Genomic DNA, 26,885 nt, shown 5'->3' with positions numbered 1-26,885 from the left:
ATCATGCAATATTTAGCCTTTTCATAATGAATTCCTTAGAAATTGTTTTTTTTTTTTTTTTTTTTGAGACGGAGTTTCGCTATTGTTGCCCAGGCTGGAGTGCAATGGCGCCATCTTGGCTCATCGCAACCTCCACCTCCTGGGTTCAAGCAATTCTCCTGACTCAGCCTCCCAAATAGCCGGGATTACAGGTGTCCACCACGCCTAGCTAATTTTGCATTTTTAGTAGAGACGGGGTTTCTCCATGTTGGTCAGGCTGGTCTTGAACTCCCAACCTCAGGTGATCCACCCGCATTGGCCTCCCAAAGTGTTGGGATTACAGGCATGAGCCACCGCGCCTGGCCTAGAAATTGAATTCTTTAGAAATTAGATTCTGTAAAAATATTAGGTAATTTATGGATTTGTTATTAATTTTTTTTTTTTTTTTTTGAGATGGAGTTTTGCTCTTGTCACCCAAGCGGAGTGCAGTGGCACAATCACGGCTCACTTCAACCTCTGCCTCCCGAATTCAAGCAACTCTTGTGCTTCAGTCTCCCAAACAGGTGGGATTTCAGGTGCCCGCCACTACACCTGGCGTTTTGGTTTGGGTGTTTTTTTTTTTGTGGAGATGGAGTTTCACTCTTGTCGCCCAGGCTTTAGTGCAATGGCACGATCTCAGCTCACTGCAACCTCCGCCTCCCAGGTTCAAGTGATTCTCCTGCCTCAGCCTCCCGAGCAGCTGGGATTATAGGTGCGTGCCACCATGCCTGGCTAATTTTTGTATTATTAGTAGAGATGGGGTTTCACCATGTTGGCCAGGCTGGTCTTGAACTCCTGACCTCAAGTGATCCAATCTGCCTCAGCCTCCCAAAGTGCTGGGATTACAGGTGTGAGCCACCATGCCTGGGCCCCAGCTAATTTTTGTATTTTTAGCAGAGACGAGATTTCACCATGTTGGCCAGGCTGGTCTTGACCTCAAGTGATCCACCCACCTTCAGCCTCCCAAAGTGCTGGGGCTACTGTGCCTAGCTGGTATTGTGTTTTTTAATGTCAAATTCCAATTGTTCATCACTGGTATAAGTAAAGCAATGGACTCTCGTATATTAATCTTGTATCCTGTGACTTTGCTATATAATCTCATTAGTTTCAGGAGGTTTTTCTTTTTTAAAAAATTGTTTGGAATTATCTACATAGACAATAATGTTATCTGCAAACAAAGATAGTTTTATTTCTTCCTTCCCAATCTGTATGCCTTTTATTTCCTTTTCTTGAATGGACTAGCTAGGGCTTTCAGTACAGTGTTGAATAGGAGTGGTAAGAGGGAACATCTTTGCCTTGTTCCTGGATTCAGTTGGGATCACAGGCGCACCACGCCCGGCTAATTTTTATATTTTTAGTAGACACAGGGTTTCACCATGTTGGCCAGGCTGGTCTCAAACTCCTGACCTTGTGATCTGCCCACCTCGGTCTCCTATAGTGCTGGGATTACAGGTGTGAGCCACTGTGCCAGGCCTACTCTTATCACATCTTTACAAATCAACACAATTCCTTGATATCATCAAATATGGAGGGAAGTGTTTTTAAACCTTTACTGTCATTACTTAACATTCCAGCCCATTTGTGTTACATACTCCGTGGTGAACAAAGCTCTTGGCATACTCACCAAAATTTCTCCCTGCTCCACAGTGTGCACCTTCATGTAGGCCCCCACTGCAGCCTCCTTGGGGAGCTCACCAAGCTTGGTATTGATCATGGCACATTTGATCGACTGAACAGGCCTGGATCTGAAATGTGACAGCTTGTTAGAGAGCTCATCTGTAACACAGTCTGCTCCTGAGGCCCTAGCTAATCAGCCCTCACTCTTCTGCACATGGAGGACTCCCCTCCCTGGGGAATTCACAACTCCCCAGAAGGCGAGAAAACTCAAAATCAAGCCCTGGAAGAGACTTGACTCCCATTGTCAGGAATTGAAGGGTGCAGAAGAGGAGACTAGGGAGAGGAAGGTGATACAGGCCCTCCCCTTAAACACCTGAGGGCTGTTCTCCTGGAGGCAGGGGCTGATGATCCCATGCAGCCATGCCAGGCCTACTGGGTGGGAAGTCCAGGCTGGCCCTCTCATGCCCAGCATGAGGAAAGAATTTCTTTCTTTTTTCTTTCTTTTTTTTTCTTTGAGACAGAGTCTCACTCTGTCACCAGGCTCGAGGGCACTGATGGGATCTCTGCCCACTGAAACCTCTACTTCTGGGTTTCAAGTGATACTCTTGCCTCAGCCTCCCAAGTAGCTGGGACTACAGGTGCCTACCACCATGCCCGGCTAATTTTTAGCAGAGACAGGGTTTCACCATGTTGCCCAGGCTGGTCTCAAACTCCTGGCCTCAAGTGATCTGGCCGCTTTGGCCTCCCAGAGTGCTGGGATTATAGGCATGAACTACTGCGCCCAGTCAAGAGGAAGAAATTTCTTTTCTTTTCTTTTCTTTTTTTTTTTTTTGAGATGGAGTTTTGCTCTTGTTGCCCAGGCTGGAGTGCAGTGGCACAATCTTGGCTCACTGCAACCTAGATTCTTCGGAAGGATTATCCATCACAGCTCAAAAGTGACAGGGTGCTCGTTATGGAGGCCAGCAGCTTGGAAATGTTAACAGGCAAAGGACTCACATGAAGTGGCCCTTGCAGGAATGCAGGGATTTTGACACTGGTGCCATTGTTAGTCTCATTATGACACTTCAGTTTCAAAAGTAGCAGGGATGGGGGCTGTGCTCCTCTGGACCCAGCAGTGAGCTGCTTCTAGGGTGGTCCCCACTGAGTCTCATCTTCCGCTCTTCATCCTCACCAGAAAAAACAAAAGCACAGCACCCAGTGTGCATCCGCCTCATACCAGTTGTGACAATCGCACTGATAACAACACTGAGCTGCTCAGGTTTGAGTCCTGGCTCTGCCACTTTCCACCTGTGCAAACTGGAACAAGCAACTTAACCCCTCTCTGTACCTTGGTTTTCTCACCTGAAAAATGGGAATGATTATAATAGTACTCGTAGAGTTGTTATGGAGATTAAATTAGATAATTCAGTACTAGGCACTGAAAAGGGGTTTTGTTTTGTTTTGAGATGAAGTCTGGCTCTGTTGCCCAGGCTGAAGTACAGTGGCATGATCACAGCTCATTGCAACCTCCGCCTCCTGGGTTCAAGTGATTGTTGTGCCTCAGCCTCCCAAGTAGCTGGAACTACAGGCGCCTGCCATCACACCCAGCTAATTTTTGTATTTTTAGTGGAGATAGGGTTTTACCATGTTGGCCAGGCTGGTTGCGAACCCCTGACCTCAGGTGATCCGCCCGCCTCAGCCTCCCAAAGTGCTGAGATTACAGGCATGAGCCACCATGCCCAGCCTGTTTTCTTTCCTTTTTTTTTTTTTTTTAAGAGACAGGGTCTTGCTGTGTTGCCCAGGCTGGGGTACAGTGACATGATCACAGCTCACTGCAGCCTCAACTTCCTAGGCTCAAGTGATCCTCCTGTGTCAGCCTCCTGAGTAGCTAGGATTACAGGTATGTGCCACTATGCCCAGCTACAAAAAGTATTCTGTAAGTGTTAACTATAATTATCAGTATCTCATTTAACTGCTGGCTTGCAACAACCCCAAGACTTAGATGCTATTATCTACCAAGAAATACAGCCTAGAGAGGTCAAGTCCCTTGCCTGGGGACACAGAGCTAAAATAAGTGGCCAAGCCAGGATTAATTCCAAACACAGGCTCTTATCTACTGTGCTATAACTGCCTTCCTTAGATGGACAGAATTTTCTGAAGCAGCTCAGAATCAAAACAGCCCAGAAACACACAGACCGACAGAATGTCAGAGCCGGAAGATCTGTCCAGTCCCTTCTTCCTTAAATGGGGTACTGAGGCCCTGAGAAAAGACGTGGCTGAATGCCTGAAGTAGCCTTGTGAGTTACAGGTGGAGAATGCAGGTCCTGGCTCTCAGACCCAGGACATCTCTAGGCTGCCTCATGCACAACCCTTTGGGATTGACCTGTGTCCTCCACCTTTGCCCCCTCTCCAGCATCCCCAACATTCTGCCATATAAGTACTATCTCTCTTTGCAACCACAGTCTGGACCCGTCTATCTGCCAAGGGCTGAGCTTACTGGATCTTCGGGCCCAGCATCTTGGGGAGAGTGTCTCCTGAGGTTCCGATCTTCCTGCTGAAGCTCGTCCCCTGTAACCCCCAGGCTTTTTTGAGATGCAGAAGTTTCAAGGAGCTAAAGTCTTGTAGAGGATATGACTTGATCTGGAATTCCTTAAATCTTTCCATAGGAGAGTATTCTGTTAGAGAAAGCACAGGAAAAGATACTTATGGATCTTTGCAATAATGACGGTTATGGTGGTAGTAGTTGAAGCTTATCACAGGAATCTGCCTGGATGGTCTAGCACATGGGGAAATTTTTTTTTAAAAAAAGAAAGATAAAACACTGTGGCCTCCATGCAATGTCCCTGGGTGGCAGGCCCTGCGCTAGAGCCTTTACATCCATTACATCTGGAGAAGGGTGATTAACGTACTTTAAGAGATAAGATGAACAGCAGAGAGCTCAAGTCACCCAGAAAAAGGTTAAAGCTTGGATTTGAACTCAGGTCTCTTGGATTCAAAGCTCCTATCATTCCATTAACAGACCATATTTATCCTGGCATTCAAACTGGGCTTTCAAATTGGGGCAGGGTCAGCAATAAAAGATAAATGGATGACTGGTCATGGAACCTCAGACAAGTCATTACAGCCCTCATAGAACTATTATAAGAATTACAGGCTGGGCATGGTAGTTCACGTTTGTAATCCCAGCACTTTGGGAGGCTGAAGTAGATGGTCACTTGAGCCCAGGAGTTCAAGAGCAGCCTAGGCAACATGGCAAGACTTCATCCCTACAAAAACTTAAAGAATTAGCCAGGCATGCTGGTGCACACCTGTAGCCCTAGCTACTGGGGACACTGAGATGGAAGGATTGCGTGAGCCCAGGAAGTTGAGGCTGTAGTAAGCTGTGTTCATGACACTGTGTTCCAATCTGGGCAACAGTAAGACTTTGCCTCAAAAAAAAGAATTACAGATAAAGAATGTGATATGCCTAACACAGTGCCAGCATATAATAGGCCCTCCATGAGAGTTATTTTGAAAGATCACCAAGAGCCAGTTGCAGCGGTGCACACCTGAGTTCTAGCTACTCAGGAGGCTGAGGTAGGAGGATTGCTTGAGCCTAGGAGCTCAAGTTCAGCCTGGACAACATAGAAAGACCTCATCTCTTAAAATAAAATAAAATAAAACTCAAAGGAAATATAATTCAGAAATAAAAAGGAGTAAACTACTCAGCATGCTAAGTAAAAGAAGCCAGATACAAGAGTCCATACTGTATGATCTCATTTATATGAAACCATAGGAAGACAAATCTAACCCATAATGACAGAAAACAAATCAGTGGTTGCCTAGGGCAGGGGTGAGGGGTAGAGACTGACTGGGAGGGGGCACAAGGGAACTTTTTAGGGTGATGGAAATGTTCTATAACTTGCCTGTAGAGGTATAAATTTGTCATGGAACTATGGCTGGGTGCAGTGGCTCACGCCACTGTAATCCCATGCTTTGGAAGGCCAAGGCAGGAGGATCGCTTGAGCTCAGGAGTTTGAGACCAGTCTGGGCAACATGGCAAAGCCCCGTCTCTACAAAACATACAAAAATTAGCAGGGTGTGGTGGCACATGCCTGAAGTCCCAGCTACTCAGGAGGCTGAGGTGGGAGGATTACTTGAGCCTGGGAGGTCAAGGTTGTATTGAGCCGTGTTCATGCCACAGAACTCCAGACTGGGTGACAAAGTGAAACCTTGTCTCAAAAAGAATTTTTTTTTCTAATTTGTCATTTAACTATACACGTAAAATATGTGCACTCTATTATATAAAAATTATACATCAATAACCTTGATTAATGGCCGGGTGCAGCGGCTCAAGCCTGTAATCCAGCACTTTGGGAGGCCGAGACGGGCAGATCACAAGGTCAGGAGATTGAGACCATCCTGGCTGACATGGTGAAACCCCGTCTCTACTAAAAAATACAAAAAACTAGCTGGGTGAGGTGGCGGGTGCCTGTAGTCCCAGCTACTCGGGAGGCTGAGGCAGGAGAATGGTGTAAACCCGGGAGGCGGAGCTTGCAGTGAGCTAAGATCCGGCCACTGCACTCTAGCCTGGGCGACAGAGCAAGACTCCATCTTAAAAAAAAACAAAAAACAAAAAAACATTGATTAAAAAAGAGGTCGCCAGCCGGGTGTGGTGGCACATGCCTATAATTGCAGCACTTCGGGAGGCCGAGGTGGGCAGATTACAAGGTCAGGAGTTTGAGACCAGCCTGGCCAACATGGTGAAATCCCATCTCTATTAAAGATACAAAAAATTAGCTGGGCATGGTGGTGCATGCCTGTAATCCCAGCTACTTGAGAGGCTGAGGCAAGATAATTGCTTGAACCCAGGAGGCAGAGGTTGCAGTGAGCCAAGATCGTGCCATTGCACTCCAGCCTGGGTGACAGGGCAAGACTGTATCTCAAAAAAAAAAAAAAAAAAAAATCTCCAGTATGAGAATCAACTCTTCAAATTAATGTTTTTTGTTTGTTTGTTTTGTTTTGTTTTTGTTTTTTTGTTTTTGAGACGGGGTCTTGCTCTGTTGCCCAGGCTGGAGTGCAGTGGCTTGATCTCGGCTCACTGCAAGCTCCACCTCCCAGGTTCACACCATTCTACAGGCACCCGCCACCACGCCTGGCTAATTTTTTTGTATTTTTAGTAAAGACAGGGTTTCATGGTGTTAGCCAGGATGATCTCAACCTCCTGACCTTGTGATCTGTCTACCTTGGCCTCCCAAAGGGCTGGGATTACAGGCGTGAGCCACCGTGCCTGGCCCCTCAAATTAATGTTAATGGGAATAAATCCAAATTCCACAAGGAGTAGATCTGGCTTAACAAAATACATATAAAAAGCTCTGAGACTGATCTTTCGGAAAGGCACTTCGACAATATCTATCATGGACTGGTACAGGTCCATGGCCTGTTAGGAATGAGGCTGCACAGCAGGAGATGAGTGGCGGGAGCATGAGCATTACCACCTGAGCTCCGCCTCCTGTCAGATCAGTGGCGGCATTAGAGTCTCACAGGAGCACAAACCCTGTTGAGAACTGTGCATGAGAGGGATCTAGGTTGTGTGCTCCATCTAACGCCTGATGATCAGAGGTGGAACAGTTTCATCCCAAAACCGTCACCACCTGCCCCCATCTGTGAAAAAATTGTCTTCCACGAAACCAGTCTCTGGTGCCAAAAAGGTTGGGGACTGCTGAACTATTTGATCCAGTAATTCTCAGAATTTGTCTAATACGTTTCCTTGCACACAGATGCAAAGATAAGCACACCAGGAAATTTGCCACAGTAGGGTAAACATTTGAAAAAGAATTCAAAATATCTGTAAAAGGTAATTAAATAATGATATATGCATATAATACAATAAAACTCAACTATTAAAAACACAGATCTAGACTTCTGCTTTTGCTTCCAGCCAAGATGGAATAACAGGGACTAAATTTTCTCTTCTACTTGAAAATATTGGACAACATTTATGAAAAAAATTGTTTTAAAGACATTGAAAGATGGGTGTGGTGGCTCACACCTGTAATCTCAGCACTTTGGGAGGCTGAGGTAGGAGGATCCCTTGAGGCCAGGAGTTCAACACCAGCCTAAGCAACACGGTGAGACTCTATCTCTACAAAAAAAATGAAAAATTAGGTGGGCGTGGTGGCTCACACCTATAGTCCCAGCTACTCAGGATAGGCAGGAGGACTGCCTGAGCCCAGGAGGTCAGGGCTGCAATTAGCTATGATTGGGTCACTGCACTCCAGCCTAGGTGACAGAGTGAGACCCTGTCTCAAAAAAAAAAAAAAAAAAAAGACATTGAACATCAGGCAATAAAGGACAATCATCCACACAAGACAGAAAACAAATGAGGTGAGCCCTACTACTGCCTCAGCTTGCTGCCTAAAGATTTTCTGGGCCATGGGGCAGGGAGGGGGAATTCAGATGGAGCCGAGCAATCTCCTTGAATTGATGAGACAGAAGACATAGGGGAGGACAAGGCAGCTACAGTCCACAGAGCAGGGAACCAGAGAGAAGAGAGCTGCATAAAGACAGAACTCCAAAGATCTGCAGAGAGTTTCCCTTGAAGTCCAGCTGAGTGTGTAATGGGAAACTACCAGTGGTAGGCAGCCTCTGAGATGGCCGCCAGTAACCCCCACCTCCTACCAGTCACACACTTGTGTAATACCCTCCCATTAAGTGTTGGTTGGTCTCACTTATAACAGGATACAGCAGAAGTGATGAGATTTTATTTCTGAGATTAGGTTATAAAAAGACGGTGGCTTCCATCTTGGGCATATTCTCTGTTGCTTTCTCTCATTCTTGGAGAAGCAAGCTACCATGTCATGAAACAGTCCTGTAGAGACACCCATGAAGCCAGACACTTGGCCAATAGCCATGTGAGTTAGCTTGGAAGTTGGTCCCTCCCAGAGGAGCCTTCAGATGAAACCACAACCCTGGCTGACAATGGCAACCTCAAGAGATGTTTTTTTTTTTCTTTTCTTGAGATGGAGTCTCACTCTGTCGCCCAGGCTGAAGTGCAGTTGCACAATCTCCACTCACTGCAAGCTCCGCCTCCTGGGTTCACATCATTCTCCTGCTTTCAGCCTCCTGAGTAGCTGGGACTACAGGCACCCGCCACCAGGCCCAGCTAATTGTTTTGTATTTTTAGTAGAGCCGGGGTTTCACCGTGTTAGCCAGGATGGTCTTGATCTCCTGACCTTGTGATCCACCCACCTCGGCCTCCCAAAGTGCTGGGATTACAGGTGTGAGCCACCACGCCTGGCCTTTTTTTTTTTTTTTAGATGGAGTCCTGCTATGTTTTCCAAGCTGGTCTTGAATTCCTGGACTCAAATGATCCTCCTGCCTCAGCCTCCCAAGTAGCTGGGTCATAAGAGATCTTGAGTCAGAAGCACCAAACTAAGCTATGCCCAAATTTCTGACTCACAGAAATTGGGAGAAGTAAATGTCTGTTATTTTAAGTTGCTAAGTTTTGGGGCAATTTATTACATAGTGTACTACTCGAGGCTGGGGAAAGAATCACCCCAAATGGGCCGGGCGCGGTGGCTCAAGCCTGTAATTCCAGCACTTTGGGAGGCCGAGACGGGCGGATCATGAGGTCAGGAAATTGAGACCATCCTGGCTAACACGGTGAAACCCCGTCTCTACTAAAAAATACAAAAAACTAGCCAGGCGTGGTGGCGGGCGCCTGTAGTCCCAGCTACTCGGAGGCTGAGGCGGGAGAATGGCGTCAACCCGGGAGGCGGAGCTTGCAGTGAGCTGAGATCCGGCCACTGCACTCCAGCCTGCGCGAAAGAGCGAGACTCCGTCTCAAAAAAAAAAAAAAAAAAAAAAAAAAAGAATCACCCCAAATGATTAGAGGGATAAATCATCAGAGCTCAAACAGGACCAGAAATAGTCCTGTTCCCAATAACTAGAATAGAAAACCTCTCAAGTCATGGGGTATTCTGAAATACACAAAGTGGTTTTACTTCATGAATGGGAGAAAATTAGCTCTAGATTAAACACTGTTCTGACCCCGCATAACAAATTTAAAAGCTAGTCTTGAAAAGATCAAAATACTTCCAAGTGACTACATCTCAAAGTTCAGAAATATTTACAGGAATAACAAATATGCAGTACCCAAAATTCACATTTTCTAGCACCTTATTAAAAAATCATGAAGGATACAAAGAAATAGGAAAATATAAACCATATGAAGAGGAAAAAAATGAATTGAAACTGACTCAGAAGTGACAGATATGATAGAATTAGTACATAAGGGCATTGGAACAGCTATTATAATTATATTCCAAGGAAAAAATATTGTGTATATTAAGTAGAGTTGTGGAAATTATAAAAAGACCCAAATCAAACTTTGAGATATAAAAACTAAAATGTCTAAAATGAAAAGTACACTAGGTGGGATTAACAGCAGATTAGACAATGCAGAAGGAGGATTAGAAAACTTGAAGACATAGCAATAGAAACTATCCAAAATGCCACAAAGAAAAAAAAAGAATTAAAAAAAAATGAACAGAACATCAGTGAGCTGTGAAACACAGCAATCCAATACACACATAGCAATGCAATATACATGTAATTGGAGTTCTCAAAGTGGAGGAGAGGGAAAGACAAATAACTTTTTTGAAAAAATAATGGTCAAAATATTCCAAATCTGATTTAAAAAATACAAACCCAGGAATCCAAGAAACTAAATGAACCTCAAGCACAGAAACATGACAAAAATTATACCAAGGCACAACATAATCAAATTGCTTAAAACTATTGATAAAAAAAATTCAAAATCAGCCAAAGCAAAAAGGTACCCTGTGTACAGAAAATATACAAGGTTATACAAAGAGGTCATACAAAAATAAAAATGTTGGCCAGGTGCGGTGGCTCATGCCTGTAATCCCAGCACTTTGGGAAGCCAAGACAGGTGGATCAACTTGAGGTCAGGAGTTTGAGACCAGCCTGGCCAACATGGTGAAACCCCATCTCTACTAAAAATACAAAAATTAGCTAGGTGTGGTGGCGGGCACCTATAATCCCAGCTACTTGTGAGGCCAAGGCACAAGAATTACTTGAACCTGGGAGGCGGAGGTTGCAGCTAGCCGAGGTCGTGCCATTGCACTCCAGCCTGGGCGACAAGAGCAAGACTCCATCTCAGAAACAAACAACAACAAATACAAAAATTAGCCAAGTATGGTAGCGCATGCCTCTAGTCCAGCTATTCAGGAGGCTGAGGCAGGATAATCGCTTGAACCGGGGAGGTAGAGGTTGCAGTGAGCCAGGATCACACTATTGCACTCCAGCCTGTGTAACAGAGTGAGACTCTGTCTCAGTAAATAAATAAATAAATAAATAAATAAATAAATAAATAAATAAAAATGTTAACAGACTTCTTGTTGAAAACAATGCAAGCCAGAAAATGTCTCAAATAAATAAAAATGTGAACGGACTTGTTGACAACAATGTAAGCCAAAAAACAGGCTTTAATGCAACATCTTTAAACTAGTGAAAGAAAAAAAACCTGTCAACCTAGAATTTTATATCCAGCAAAAATTTCTTTCAAAAATGAAGATAAAATAGTTTTCAGACATAGAAAAGCTGAAATAATTCATCACTAACAGACGTGAAATACAAGAAATGTTAAAGGAAGTACTTCAGGCAGAAGGAAATGGTATGAGGTAGAAATCTGGATCTACACAAAGGAACAAAGAACATCAGAAATAGTAACTATGTAGGTTAATATAAAAGTCTTTTCTTATTATTTTTTAAATATACTTAAAAGATACTTGTTTAAGCTGGGTGCAGTGGCTGACGCCTGTAATCCCAGCACTTAGGGAGGCTGAGGCGGGTGGATCCCCTGAGGTCAGGAGTTCAAGACCAGCCTGGCCAACGTACATAGTGAAACCCTGTCTCTACTAAAAATACAAAAAATTAGCTGGGCATGGTGGCGGGCACCTGTAATCCCAGCTACTAGGGAGGCTGAGGCAGGAGAATCACTTGAACCCAGGAGGTGGAGGTTGCAGTGAGCCGAGATCGTGCCATTACACTCCAGCCTGGGCAACAGGAGCAAAACTCTGTCTCAAAAAAAAAAAAAAAAAATACTTGTTTAAAGCAAAAGTAATACCCAAGGTTTTTAATATACAAGAAAGTAGAATATATCACAATAGCATAATATCTAGGAGGAGAAAATGGAAATATATTGTTGTAAGGTTCTGATTCTATACATGAAGTGGTATAATATCACTTAAAGGTAGACTGTGATAAGTTAAAAGTATATACAACGATCATAAAGCAACCATGAAAATAATACCACAAACAGCTAATAAGCCAACAAAGAAAATAAGATTGAATTATACAAAATACATAATCCAAAAGGCAAGGAAAAACAGAATAAAAAGGGAATAGGTGTGACAAATAGAAAAAAAAATAGCAAGATGGTAGAGTTAAATCCAAACATAATCAATATTAACATTAAATGTCAATGATTTAGACATCTCAATAAAAAGGCAGATTGTCAGATAGGATTTTTTTAAGCAAGACCCAACTATATGCTGCCTTTAAGAAATTCACTTTTACATATAAAGACAAAAATAGGTTAAACACAAAAGGATGGAAAAAGATATACCAAACTAATACTAACCAAAAGGAAGCTACATTAAATCAAAAGAAGTGGCTGAATTTATATCAGAAAAAGTAGGTTTTAGAGCAAAGAATATTACCAGGGACAAATAAATTCATTTCATAATGATTAAGAGTTTAATCCCAAACATCTATGCATATAATAAAAGAGTTCAAAATATATGAGGCAAAACAGACAGAAATACAAGGAGAAAAATGTATCTATAACTATGGCTGGAGATTTTAACAACTCTATTAAGAATTTTGTGTGTGTGTGTGTGAGACCGAGTCTTGCTCTGTCACTCAGACTGGAGTGCAGTGGCATGATCTTGACTTACTGCAACTTCTGCCTCCCGGGTTCAAGCAATTCTCCTGCCTCAGCTTCCCAAGTAGCTGGGACTACAGGCATGAGCCACCATGCCCAGCTAATTTTTGTATTATTTTAGTAGAGACGGGGTTTCACTATATGTTGGCCAGGCTGGTCTTGAACTCCTGACCTCAGGTGATCTGCCCGCCTCAGCCTCCCAAAGTGCTGGGATTATAGGCGTGAGCCACCATGCCGGCCTCTATTAACAATTAATAGAGCAAGAAGACAGAAAGTTATAAGCATACAGATGACTTGACCAATACTATCAACCAACTTCACCTACTTAACATTCATAGAACACTGCACCCAGAAACAGCAAGTTTTTTTCAAATGCAAATGAAACATTTACCAAGACAGACTATATTCTGAACCATAAAACAAGTTTTAACACATTTTGGAGGATTCAAATCATATAAAGTATGTTATCTTAGAATTCAATAACAGAGGCCAGGCACGGTGGCTCTTGCCTATAATCCCAGCACTTTGGGAGGCCGAGGCAGGCAGATCATCAGAGGTCAGGAGTTCAAGCCCAGCCTGGCCAACATGCTGAAACCCTGTCTCTACTAAAAATACAAAAATTAGCCGGGTTTGGTGGCACGTGCCTGTAATCCCAGGTACTCGGGAGGCTGAGACAGGAGAATTGCTTGAACCCGGGGGGTGGAGCAAGAAGTGAGCCAAGATTGTACCACTGCACTCCAGCCTGGGTGACAGAGCAAGACTCCCTCTCAAAAAAAAGAAAAGAAAAAGAAAAAAGAAATCAATAACAGAAAGATAGCTGGATAATCCCCCAAATGTTTGGAAACTAAACACTCTTCTAAATAGTCCATGGGTCAAAGAAGAAACCAAAAGAGAAATTTAAAGGTATTTTGAACTGAATAACATTGAAAATACAACATATCAAAATTTGTGGGATGCAGCTTTTTCTCTGATGGATTGACAGTGGAAAAGTGACAAACAAGAATTGACGTGAGAAGAAACATTTACTGAGTACTTACAAGGCCTCATGCATACATCATCTCACTCGGCCTTCCTAGTAGCCTGTGTGGTAATGATAACAAACATCTGCCATCTGCCTATGCAGCCAGGTAGTGTTCTAAGAGTTTTTATATATTAATTTGCTCAATGTCATTACAATCCTATGAGGTAGGGACCATTATTTACATTTTACAGACTCTGAGGGCACTGATGCACGTGGACATAGAGTCACTTGCCCAGTATCACATCACTAATAAGAGAAGGACCCTGTATTCAAGCACAAGCAGTGGACTCTGAGCCTATGCTCCCAACCATGACACTACCCAAGGTTGATATGAAGAAACCACGCCCAGAGACTTTGAGTACTCACCAAAGTTACCCAGCTAATAAGTGGGACTCAAACTGAGCTCCGTTCAGCTCCAACCTCTCCTTTTTCCACCCTTCTCCTCTGCCTCCCTGTGTTGGCCTCAGTTCTAATCTCAGGAGGACTGGCTGTATCTATAAGGCAGACTTTGGGGAGGAGGGCCCAGGATACATAGATTACAATCTCAAGGGATGTGGGGAGAAGCATGCCAGTACTGAGCATGAGGTAAGAGATAAGACACCTGAGCCACTGCAAATATCTGTTGAGGGCTGGGGTTCTTGACCCAAGTGGGTGACACAAAAAGATCTGCAGAGGATGGAAGGGGAAAAAAATAAAAATGCCATCACAGAGCTGTGAATGGAAACAATACTACCCTAGAATCAGGAAGCCTCGTTATCACCCTGGCCAGTTCTAGAGGCTGCTACTTGACAATGTCTATGTCCAACAACAGGAAATGGAGAATGAAGAAGGCTGGAGATGTTCATCAGGGCAAGAAAGTCTGGGCTCTGGAAACAGTTGTGCCTGGGTTAGAATCCCAACTCTAGAGTCCTACATTGCTACTTATTTGCCCTATGAGCCAGTTTCCTCATGTGTCAAATGGTACAATCATACCTTCTTAAAGAGTTATTAGGCCAGGTGTGGTGGCTCATGCCTGTAATCCCAACACTTTGGGAGGCCGAGGCAGTCAGATCACTTAAGGTCAGGAGTTCGAGACCAGCCTGGCCAACATACTGAAACTCCATCTGTACTAAAAATACAAAAATTGGCTGGGCATGGTGGTGTGTGCCTGTAATCCCAGCTGCTCAGGAAGCTGAGGCAGGAGAATTGCCTGAACCTGGGAGGAGAGGTTGCAGTGAGCTGAGACTGCACCACTGCACTCTAGCCTGGGCAACAGAGTGAGACTCTGTTTCCAAAAAAAAACAAAAACAAAAACAAAAAAAACAAAAAGAGAGCTATTATGAGAGTTATGCAATATGTATAAACAGTCAAGCCCAATACAATACACATACAATTAGAATTCAATAAATGATCACTGTTATTCATACTAGTTACTAGATACATGAATTTGGATAAGGCTGTGGAGAGTGCACACACATTCACAGCCTGGGATGTATCCACACCACACACAGCAGCCGAAATATGTTCATCCATTCACCCTATAATTTGCTTCTGAGTACCTACTAGATGCCAGGAATGATACGAGGTCCTGGGAACACAAAGCCCTCATAGACCTTATATTCTAGCAAGGGAAACATGTTTAATAAGCATTTCAGACTCAGTTGTACGATTTCAGTGGGGTTATATAACATGGAAGAGTACTTGAATGGTACTTGAAGGGTACTTGAATGGTATTTGAAGGTTACTTGAATGGGATATAGCAGAGGATGGAAGATCTGGTCCAGCATGAGAAATCAGGAAGACTTCTTCAAGGAAGGATGTGTAGTCTGAGATCTCAAAGACAGAAGCGCTCCCTCTCCATGTGATGCCCTTTGCTGCCCCGGGTCTCTGAAGAGTCCCCACCAGCAAGAAGTCCTTCACCAGATGCAGCCCCTCGACCTCAGACTCCCTAGCCTCCAGCACTATAAGAAATACATTTCTTTTCTTTATAATAGTTACCCAGTCTCAGATATTCAGCTATAGAAATAGAAAATTGACTAAGATACCATATGACCCAGAAATTCCACTGCTAGGCATATAGGTAATACCCAAGAGAACTGAAAAACATGTTCACACAAAAACTTGTATACAAATGTTCATAGCAACATTATTCAAAACAGCCAAAAAGTGAAAACAATCCAAATGTTCACCAACTGATAAGTGGACAAAAAAAATGTGGTATATGCATACGTTAGAATATTATTCAGCCATAAAACAGAATGAAGAAATGATATCTGCTATGACATAAATGGACCTTGAAAACACGGTGCTCAGTGAAGGAAGTCAGACACAAAAAGCCACATAATGTATGATGCTATTTATATGAAAAGTCCATCATAGGCAAATCCAGAGACAGAATAAGTAAATTTTAAAAAGCAGAAGAGAGCTGGGTAAAAAAATAGGTGGGGGATATGTGAGGCAAGGAGTTGATGGTCACGTGGGAAAACCTGAAAAGCAAAAGGGAAAAGGCTCAAAAAAAAAAAAAAAAAGGGCTGGAAAGGAGGGCAGGGCCTTGCAGACCAGGTTTCCACCACTGGTAGAAGAAGGGTGCAGATGAGATACGCTATCAGGCCGGCTGGCTCTAGATTTCTAAGGCTCTACGGGCTGGGAACTGGAAACAGGACGGGCCCAGGCGCCCCCTGCTGTAAGGCGGGCCAGGCAGCTTACCCCTCAGGTGGGTCTTCAGAGGCCTGTCATCTATCAGCTCCAGGTGCTGCCAGACCCATCTGTGGTAGGAAGGGGAGGCACCAAGGTCCAACAGCCGCAGGACTTCACAGCTGCCCTGAACACAGCAAGAGACACAGCAAAAGGGTTAACCCCTAAGGCTCCAGGCAGGCCAGGCTTTGAAGAAAATCTCTCTGAATTGCATCTTATCCCATTTTATTTGCTTAATGCAAGTGGTTTCAGGATTTTTGTTTTTGTTTTTGTTTTAAGATGGAGTCTTACTTTGTTACCCAAGCTGGAATACAATGGGGCAATCTCGGCCCACTGCAACCTCTGCCTCCTGAGTTCAAGTGATTCTCATGCCTCAGCCTCCTGAGTAGCTGGGATTATAGACATGTGCCACCACGCCTGGCTAATTTTTGTATTTTTAGTAGATATGGGGTTTCACTATGTTGGCCAGGCTGGTCTCGAACTCCTGACCTCAAGGATCCACCTGCCTCGACCTCGCAAAGTGCTGGGATTACAGGTGTGAGCCACCACGCGCAGCCTAGTTCGTTCGTTCATTCGTTCCTTCCTTCCTTCCTTCTTTTTTTTCTTTCTATCTTTTTAATGAAAATATTATTTACTTACCATAAGAAGTTCAAGTAACTGAAGAAGCATAAGAATTAAATAAAAGCCAGGCACAGTGGCTCACGGCCTGTAACCCCAGCACTTTGGGAGGTTGAAGTGGGAATATCACTTGAGCCCAGGAGTCCAAGACCAGCCTGGCCAACATGGCAAAAACACAAAATTATTTTGTCTCTACTAAAAATACAAAAATTAATCTGGCGCGGTGGCTCACGCCTGTAATCCTAGCACTTTGGGAGGCTAAGGCAGGCGGATCACCTGAGGTCAGGAGGTCAAGACCAGCCTGACTAACATGGAGAAACCCTGTCTCTATTAAAACTACAAAATTGCTGGGCGTGGTGGATCACGCCTGTAATCCCAGCACTTTGGGAGGCCGAGGCGGGCGGATCACCTGAGGTAGGGAGTTCGAGACCAGCCTGACCAACATGGAGAAAACCCCTCTCTACTAAAAATACAAAATTAGCTGGGTGCGGTGGCGCATGCCTGTAATCCCAGCTACGTGGGAGGCTGAGGCAGGAGAATCACTTGAACTCAGGAGGCGGAGGTTGCAGTGAGCCAAGATCGCGTCATTGCACTGCAGCCTGGGCAACAAGAGCGAAACTCCGTCTCAAAAAAAAAAAAAAAATGCAAAATACAAAATTAGCCAAGCATGGTGGCGCATGCCTATAATCCCAGCTACTCAGGAGGCTGAGGCAGGAGAATCGAATCGCTTGAACCCAGGAGGCGGAGGTTGCTGTGAGCCAAGATCACGCCATTGCACTCCAGCCTGGGCAATAAGAGCGAAACTCTGTCTCAAAAAAAAAAAAAAAAAAAAATTAGCTGAATTAGCTGGGCATGGTGGTGCATGGCTGTAGTCCCAGCTACAGGAGTTCTTTGTACTATTCTTATAATTTTTCTATGAATTTAAAATTATTCCAAAATTAAAAGTTTAAAAATATTCAAACCAGGGCCGGGCGCGGTGGCTCAAGCCTGTAATCCCAGCACTTTGGGAGGTCGAGACGGGTGGATCACGAGGTCAGGAGATCGAGACCATCCTGGCGAACACGGTGAAACCCCGTCTCTACTAAAAAATGCAAAAAAACTAGCGGGGCGAGGTGGCAGGCGCCTGTAGTCCCAGCTACTCGGGAGGCTGAGGCCGGAGAATGGCGTGAACCCGGGAGGCGGAGCTTGCAGTGAGCTGAGATCCGGCCACAGCGCTCCAGCCTAGGCGACAGAGCGAGACTCTGTCTCAAAAAAAAAAAAAAAAAAAAAAATTCAAACCAGACAGAAAAACATAGAGATAAAAACTACATTAATCCTGATACCCAGAAATAACTAGTAGTAACATATTAGTGAATATTATTTCAAACTTTTCTCTATGAACATATAAAATGTATATCTACAATTTTTCATCAATGAATTCATTTACGTAAAACTGACTCTTGTAACTTTTTTAGAAACTCAATAATATATCAAAGACCTCTTTCATGCCAAACAATATGGTTCTATAGTATCATGTTTAATGGTTACATATTATTCTATGCACACCATAATTTATAAAACTAAAAATAACAAATATTCAGTTGAGCAAAAGAAGTCAGACACAAAGAATACACACTGTATGATTCCATTTATATGAAGTTCAAAAACATGCAAAAGTAACCTGTGGTGACATAAGTCGTAACAGTGCTAAGCTTTGTGGGGGGATTTTGTCTAGGAAGGGGCACAAGAGAGCCTTGTGGAGTAGTGGAAATGTTTTTTATCTTGACTTGGGTAATGATCACACATGTGTATACTTATATAAAAATTTATGAAGCTGTAAAGTTTAGATTTGAAATCTTTACTGCATACTTTTTGTTTGTTTTTTTAGATACAGGGGAACTGCAGGTGCCAGAGAAACAATATGAACCCGGTTTCCTCAAGTATTTAGTGGGTCTTTAATTGCATCTATGGAGAGAACAGTTTCACTATGTGTCCCCCAATGATAAACTGTTAGAAATGCATTGATAGTGGGCATTAAGTTTTCGATGCCATCAGGAAATCTTCTCTAGCTTTCTGAGGTCCCAAGGGTGTCCAGCCACCCGCAGCTGATTTCGCCCTCTAGTGGCAACATGAGTAAACTACAGGAGTCGGGACAGCTTGGTCTCTCTCCCAGAGATGAACACTCAAAACGCTAGCCAGGCAGGAAAAAAGAGAGAGAGAAAAGAGGAGTCCTTTAGAGGGGGCTGGTGCTTTTCATTTCCAGCCAGGGTTGGGGGGCGGGGGAGGGGGTGCTGTACCAAAATATGGCTTGGTGTTGCCTGATCCTCTGAATTCTCAAAAGCCAGAAATCAGAATTTTTATGTAAAATCTTCACATTGATGATTAAATCAGATTTTAATAAAACACTGTAAGGAACAAACCAGACTCATCTTCTGGCCAAGAGCTCCCTACCTTGCTGTCTTTTAATGACTTTCACATTATTTTTTTCAGAATGAAGTCTCAGCACCTCTGCATTAGAATCCCCTACAGCACTTACTCAAATGCAGATTCCAGAGTTAATGAATCAATCTCTGGGGTGAGGGAGCAATCTGCTTTTTAAAAAGCACCCTATGTGTTTGTATGCTTACAAAAATTTGAGAATTCCTCCCTTAGGAAGCACCCTACATGTTCGTATGCTTACCAAAATTTAAAAATTCCTCCCTTAGGTCAGGGCTTCTCCTACATCAGTGTGCCTTGGAATCATCTCGAAGCCCTGTTAAAACACAGATCACTGAGCCCTTCCTCCTAAAGTTTTGGATTGAGTAGCTCTTGGGTGGGTCTGAGAATTTGCATTTTGAAATGAGTTCCCTGCCAGGCGCAGTGGCTCACGCCTGTAATCCCAGCACTTTGGGAGGCCGAGGCAGGCAGAATACCTGAGGTCAGGAGTTTGAGACCAGCCTGGCCAACATAGTGAAACCCCGTCTCTACTAAAAATGCAAAAAGTAGCCAGGCGTGGTGGCAGGCACCTGTAATCCCAGCTACTCAGGAGGCTGACACAGGAGAATCACTTGAACCCAGGAGGTGGAGGCTGCAGTGAGGTGGGATCGTGCCATTACACTCCAGCCTGGATCACAAGAGTGAAACCCTGTCTCAGAAAAAAAAAAAAAAAAAAAAAGAAGAAGAAGAAAGAAGAAGAAAGAATAAGGAGAAGGAGAAGGAGAGGGAGGAAGAGGAGGAAGAGGAGGAAGAAGAAGAAGAAAGAAGAGGAAGAAAGAAGAGGAAGAAGAAGGAGAAGGAGAAGGAGAGGAAGAGGAAGAAGGAAGAAGGAAGAAGGAAGAAGGAAGAAGAAGAAGAAGAAATTAGTTCCCAAGTGCTGCTGGATTGCGGGAGGAATGCTCACTGAGTAAGCATGTGCTAAACTGATTCTCATCCTTACCAGACTTTACAGGGTGAGTGGTTCCATTTAACAGATGAAGCAATGGAGGCAAAACAGATGAAGAACCACCCCCCACTTTCTGCCAGTCAGAATGTAATCATTATGCTGATTAAAGAAAATATTGTAAAGGATTTCTATCCCTCACCACACATCCCCTCATCTTTCCTGGCTATATAGTATCAAAGAGCTTAGAGCTAAATTTGGAGAGAGATGGCAGAGGTGATCACCTCAAAATTTTAGCACAGAGGAAGCAAATATTAAGGAGAAGGAACTGCCAATTGACATCTGGCAATAAATCTTTTGCTACTTATATTAACTAGACTTGATTCTGTTCTCTGGGACTGAGCCAAGAATAACAACACACACACCACTCCCCTAGTGGTGCTGGTAAGTTTAACAACCAGCTTTCCTGAAAAACATATGCACGTATATAAACCTTACTGTTATAAAGAATGTGTTATACACAATTTATAAACAATAAAATATACCATACAAGAAAATAATAAAATATACCACACAGGAAATTCCATACAGCCAATCAGCTCTCACAGAATTCTTTTGTGGGTTTTGGCTGAACTCTTGTATCCATGGCCAGTTTATAGTTGCAACTCAACCATGATTGGACAAATGAAGTTGCATCCCAATTCATTTTCTTCCCAATAAATTCAATGTTATTAAATCTGACTTGTGATATACTGTTCTATTTCTCACCCTCACATAAATTATATTTATTAAACTGAAAATTTTTTTTAGCTTTAGCACTATGTATGTCAGAATTTCACTTGTTCAATGGTATAACTTCTATGATGAATGAGATAATAGCTTTTTAAAAATTAATTAATTTTTTTTTTGAGACACAGTTTCACTCTGTCACCCAGGCTGGAGTGCAGTGGTGTGATCTCAGCTCACTGCAACCTCCACCTCCCAGGTTCAAGCGATTCTCCTGCCTCAGCCTCCCGAGTAGCTGGGACTACAGGTGCACACCACCACGCCTGGCTAATTTTTGTATTTTTAGTAGAGACAAGGTTTTACCATGTTGGCCAGGCTGGTCTCAAACCCCCGGCCTCAAGTGATCCACCCGCCTTGGCCTCCCAAAGTGCTGAGATTACAGGCGTGAGCCACCACACCCAGCCAGATAATAGCTTTTATTTGTTTTTATTTATTTTATGTTTTTGAGATGGAGTCTCACTCTGTTGCCCAGGCTGGAGTGCAATGGTGAGATCTCAGCTCACTGCAACCTCCCCCTCCTAGGTTCAACCAATTCTCCTGCCTCAGCCTCCTAAGTGGCTGGGATTAGGCATACGCCCCCACGTCCAGCTAATTTTTATATTTTTAGTAGACATAAGGTTTCACCATGTTGGCCAGGCTAGACTCGAACTCCTGACCTCAAGTGATCCACCCTCCTCAGCCTCCCAAAGTGCTAGGATTACAGATGTGAGTCACCGCACCTGGAGAGATGATAGCTTTTAAATTTTGTTAGGCAACTTCATTCTCTTCGCAGTGTAGCAGCTATAGACCCAGACCACTTTTAAATTTAATCTGCATTATAAGCATTTTCTTTTATCACTTTCCTAAGACAATCAGCAAAGCCCTAAACCAAGATCTGACTTAGGGTGCTTGCTGATTCCATTATATAAATTATCCAACCATGGCTGATTGTAAGCTACCAACATGAGGGCACTGAATGTGGAGTTGGGAAGAGATGCTCACAACTGCATAGTATTTCTACCATAGAGACACAATAGACGTAACCTGAAGAGAAAAACTAGTAAAAATGCAGTAACATCAGTAGGAAATGATGAGTTTTCAGTATGTATTACTCTTGTTTTCCTTCTTTCCTTCTCTCTCTTGCTTGCTCGAGCCTTCTTTCCATCCCCCTCCCCTCTCCTCCCCTTCTCTCTTCTCTCTCGTCTGTCTTTTTCTTAGAGATAGGGTCTTGCTATGTTGCCCAGGCTGGATTCAAACTCCTGGGCTCAAATGATCTTCCTGCATGAGTCTCCTGAGTTGTTGAGACTATGGGTATCAGCCACCATGCCCAGCTCCTAATTTTCCATATAACTTATTTAATTGTAGGTTTATAGCATCTAATTTTTAATAATTATTAGGTTTAGCAAAATTCCTGAAAATTTAACAATGAGCTCTCACAGGCAGGTACAAGCCAGTGCCAGCACACAACCAATCTTGCTTCCTCCTTTTGTCTAATGGTTAAATATGTCAGGGCTCATCTCCCACCTCACCTCCTCCAGGAAGCCCTTCTTAAAGCCTCCAGCCTTTAGAGAGTTCCTTCTCCTGAATTCTTGTAACTTGCAGAGTTTGCACCAATCACTTGGTACTCAGCAATGACACTTCTCTTTGTCTATGTGTGGAATCTGGTGGAGGAGATTTATAGAGAAAACCAGTTTTTTTCATCTTTGTATCCCTCCAGAGCCTGGACCAATGTGTCATGACCTTGGCAAAAACTCAACAAATGCCTGTGGTGTCAACCTGTAAGAAACAGACAGAAAGGTCAGCCCAAATTCTAAATCCAAGTTCTTGAAAAGAGCTTTGGAGTCAGAGAGACTTGGGTTGAACCCTGCCTGTGCACCTCATCAGCTGTGTGACCTTGGATAACCACTTCACCATACTGTGCCTCAGTTTCCTCCTCTGTAAAATGGGAATAATAACAATACCAACCTCCTTCAGGCTATAGAGACTAAAATGAGATGAAGCATGTGAAACACAGAACCTAGCATACAGTAAGCACTTGAGAAATGGGAGATTTTCTTTTCATTATCAACCAGCAGAGAAGGTGGCAAAGGACATAAGGCAATTTGCAAAAGATAAAATGTAGATCATAAACAAACATGATAAATCTCACTAGTAGTCAGAAAAAATATCAAATCCTCAGTATGGCAGCAATTGCAACCTAATAAACCAGAAAACTTCTGAAAAAATGACATGCAAGGCTGGCAGAGCTGTGGTAGTACCAACAAAAATGTACATCCTGGACACTAGATAAGGTGGGTCTCTCCTTTTGGAATGCAATTTGTTGCAGGAGCCAAAAAAATTATGATGCTGAGAGTTGAGTCCAATCTCTCTCTCTGGCTGCAAGACTCCACTGCAGTGGTCCCTACACCTATGGCTATGGCCCCTTTGAATAAAGTCTGCCTTGTAAAACAAAATTATGATACCAAGAAATTCCACTTTTGAAACTCTACTCTGAGATGATGGGCTTATGGATGATTTCTTCCCTTTTTCCAGAAAGTTTTCTAATGTGATCATATCACTTTTACAATTTAAAGATAATTTAAGGTGGGGTTTGGTGGCTAACGTCTGCAATCTCAGCACTTTGGGAGGCTGAGGCAGGTGGATCACTTGAGGCCATGAGCTTGAAACCAGCCTGGCCAGTATGACGAAATCCCATCTCTACTAAAAATACAAAAAACATTAGCCAGGCATGGTGGCAGATACCTGTAGTCCCAGCTAATCACGAGGTTGAGGCAGAAGAATCACTTGAACCCGGGAGGCAGAGGTTGCAGTGAGTCAAGATTGCGTCACTGCACTCCAGTTTGGGCCACAGAGTGAGCAAGACTCTGTCTCAAAAATAAATAAATAGGCTGGGCCTGGTGGCTTACGCCTGTAATCCCAACACTTTGGGAGGCCGAGGTGGACAGATCACCTGAGGTCAGGAGTTCAAGACCAACCTGGCCAACATAGTGAAACCCCATCTCTACTAAAAATACAAAAATTAGCCGGGCATGGTGGTGGACACCTGTAATCTCAGCTACTTGGGAGGGTGAGGCAGAAGAATTGCTAAAACCCAGGAGGCAGAGGTTTCAGTGAGCCAAGATTGCGCCATTGCACTCCAGCCCAGGCTGACAACAGCGAGACTGTCTCTAAATAAACAAACAAACAAACAAATAATTTTAAAAGTGATCTGGCACCACTAAGATTCAACAGCCAAATGCATGATTTAAATATGCATCTATATGTAAATAAGTATGCTTAGGCACTCAAGGCTGGAGAATCCCTGGGTCCTCTTTCTAACACAATAGCCATATATCTTAATGTCTCCAGCCATGCTCTGAGAGAGGCAGGCCTCTTACAGCTGGGACATGGAAACTCTGAAAAGGAAGTAAATGGCACAGGTTTCTGAAAGGGGCTCAAACTGACCATCAGGCCACAGGACATGATCTTAGGCATGCTCCTCAGAGGTTCACCCTCATCCCAACCCCCAGACTTTTCACCTTGCTGATAAACATGATGAAGGATGACTCTCCAAAGTCTTTTGAGATCAGCTGCCCATACGAGAACCTCTCTATCTTCGACATGTTTACAAGCTGCCAGAGCTTCTCATCAGACCATGATGCAAACAGATCCATCTTCCTGTGGGAAGAACCTGTTAGAATTCATCACCCCCATCACACAAGGTGCCCAGACATTAGCAATCTGCAGAGGGCACATGCTCTTCTCCTGTGGAAGATGCCTGGGTGGAAGATTTCACTGCTACCTGCCCAATCACCTGGCCTTGCCTATAGTTACTCTCCTACCTGCTATCACCTTGGCCCCCTCCACCTTTTCCCAAGGTCCTCCCCTCCAGTCAAGCTCCCCTCTTTGCTGCTGCTCAGATGCCCCTGGGTGATCCAGCCTCTGTGCTTTTCTCACTTCTGCTCCTCCTTCCAAGAACCTTCTCCTCCTCCAGCCCTGCCATCCCTCCCCACCGTGGCTCATGAAGCTAGTCCCTACTCCAGCTCACAGCTGTTCTGTCCCCCAGCTCAGCAGTTCTAGCCCTACCTTTGCTTTGGGCAGCTCATCCAACCCCCATGTCCCCCTGGCCTGTTGGCTTCAAACACTCAGCTCTGGGCCTGGGGAGTGGGACAAGTCTGGACTCCCCTCTTTCTGCCTGTTGCTCCCTGTGGGTGAACCCACCCTGCAGTGACTGCCCCTTCCCCTGACCTTGAACACTACCTTCACAGGCTTGCCCGCCTTCATATGCGGCTCCAAGGGCTGCCAACAATCATCTCAGAGTTTCTCGCCTCCAACAAGTTAAGGGCTCGGAACTTAACTGACTCAGGTGGACTGAGTTCATTGAATCAGGTTAACTCAAGGTGACTCAGGCCCCAATGTGTGCACTGAGTTAAGGTCAGGGCACCAGAGGTGAAAGTGCTCAGTGCCATGTCAGTGGTGAAGGTCTGGAGACACCAGCAGAAAAGTAGGGCCACCATAGAAGAAGTACCGACCATGCACCAAGCCCTGGGCCATACACTTCCCACGACCATCCCATTCCATCCTCACCATGACCTTGGGAGAAGCGTATCCTTATCCCCATTTTACAGAGCAGGAGGACCTACCCAGGGTCACATCACTGACAACCTAAGAGCTGAGATTGGAGTCAGACCTATTTTTCCACAGTATGAAAAAAAAGAAAAGGGAAAAAAAGAACAACTCCTCCCTTTAGGACTAAATCCCCCCTTTTCCAATGGAAGAAGCTACCTCTCTCAGCCCCAGCCACAGGAACCAGACCCCTCAGCCATCACACTTCTCTGTAGCTGTGCAGCCCTACAACCTGAATTTTCAGGGCCAGTGCAGATACTTCATTGGATTTTTACTCCTTTTACATAAAGGCAAATAACTGAAGAGCAATTAAATGAGATTTCACTTGTATATCCTTATGTGGCCTTTCATGTACGTAAGTATTCAAAAACCAAAAATCTTTTGCCATGTGTGAGTTCTGCTTTTAGGTTAAATATGATACCCAGTTACGGTGCTTACTTTCTGACTCACATGTGGTTGTAATTATTTCTATCCTGTTATTCACCTTACTCAATATTTATTTGTTGAGCACCTGCATGTGTCTGGCAGTGTGACAACATAAGGATTATAGTAGTGACAAAGACATATCTGGTCCCCGTCACCATATTGCTTACTGTCTGAGGGGGCATATAAACTGTAAAGAAATTACTACGCAATCAAGAATTATAGCTTGGGCCAGGTGCGGTGGCTTACGCCTGTAATCCCAGCACTTTGGGAAGCCAAGGCAGGCAGATCACTTGAGGCCAGGAGTTCAACACCACCCTGGCCAACATAGTGAAACCCCATCTCTACTAAAAATACAAAAAAATTAGCTGGGAGTGATGGCGCATGCCTGTAATTCCAGCTACGTGGGAGGCTGAGGCAGGAGAATTGCTTGAACCCAGGAGGCGGAGGTTGCAGTGAGATGAGATCATGCCACTGCACTCCAGCCTGGGCAACAGAGCGAGACCCTGTCTCAAAAAACAAAAAAAGAATTATAGTTTGGGCTGAGCACGGGGGCTCATGTCTGTAATTCCAGCACTTTAGGAGGCCAAAGTGGCAGGATCACGAGACCAGGAGTTCAAGACCAGCCTGGGCAACATAACAAGACTCCATCTCTACAAATAATAGAACAATTAGCTGGATGTGGCAGCACACCTATAGTCCTAGCTACTAGGACTGAGCTCTGTTATCCAGGCTGTAGTGCAGTGGTATGTGATCACAACTCACCACAGCCTCAAACTCCTGGGCCCAAGTGATCTTCCCACCTCAGCCTCCCAAGTAGCTGAAACTATAGGCATGTGCTACCACACCCAGCTAATTTTTTAAATTTTTTATTTTGT

At 44.1% G+C, this 26,885-nt stretch overlaps 1 protein-coding gene across 5 annotated transcripts in view; it reads right to left on the bottom strand.

Moving 5' to 3' along the window:
* The window catches only part of CNBD2 (cyclic nucleotide binding domain containing 2), a 76,676-nt gene that overhangs the window by 16,325 nt on the left and 33,466 nt on the right, over positions 1-26,885 (bottom strand). For all 5 annotated transcript variants that reach the window (XM_009216202.4, XM_021921099.2, XM_021921100.2 and 2 more), the window contains 4 exons: positions 24,498-24,636; positions 16,272-16,386; positions 4,112-4,289; positions 1,643-1,763 (listed from right to left, as the gene is read on the bottom strand). In XM_009216202.4, coding sequence (XP_009214466.1) covers positions 1,643-1,763; positions 4,112-4,289; positions 16,272-16,386; positions 24,498-24,636 — 553 coding nt within the window. The remainder of the gene's footprint in view (positions 1-1,642; positions 1,764-4,111; positions 4,290-16,271; positions 16,387-24,497; positions 24,637-26,885) is intronic.

This window comes from Papio anubis, chromosome 16, assembly GCF_008728515.1.
Source record: "Papio anubis isolate 15944 chromosome 16, Panubis1.0, whole genome shotgun sequence".
Lineage (NCBI taxonomy): Eukaryota > Metazoa > Chordata > Mammalia > Primates > Cercopithecidae > Papio > Papio anubis.
This window is presented reverse-complemented; position numbering and strand designations above follow the sequence as displayed.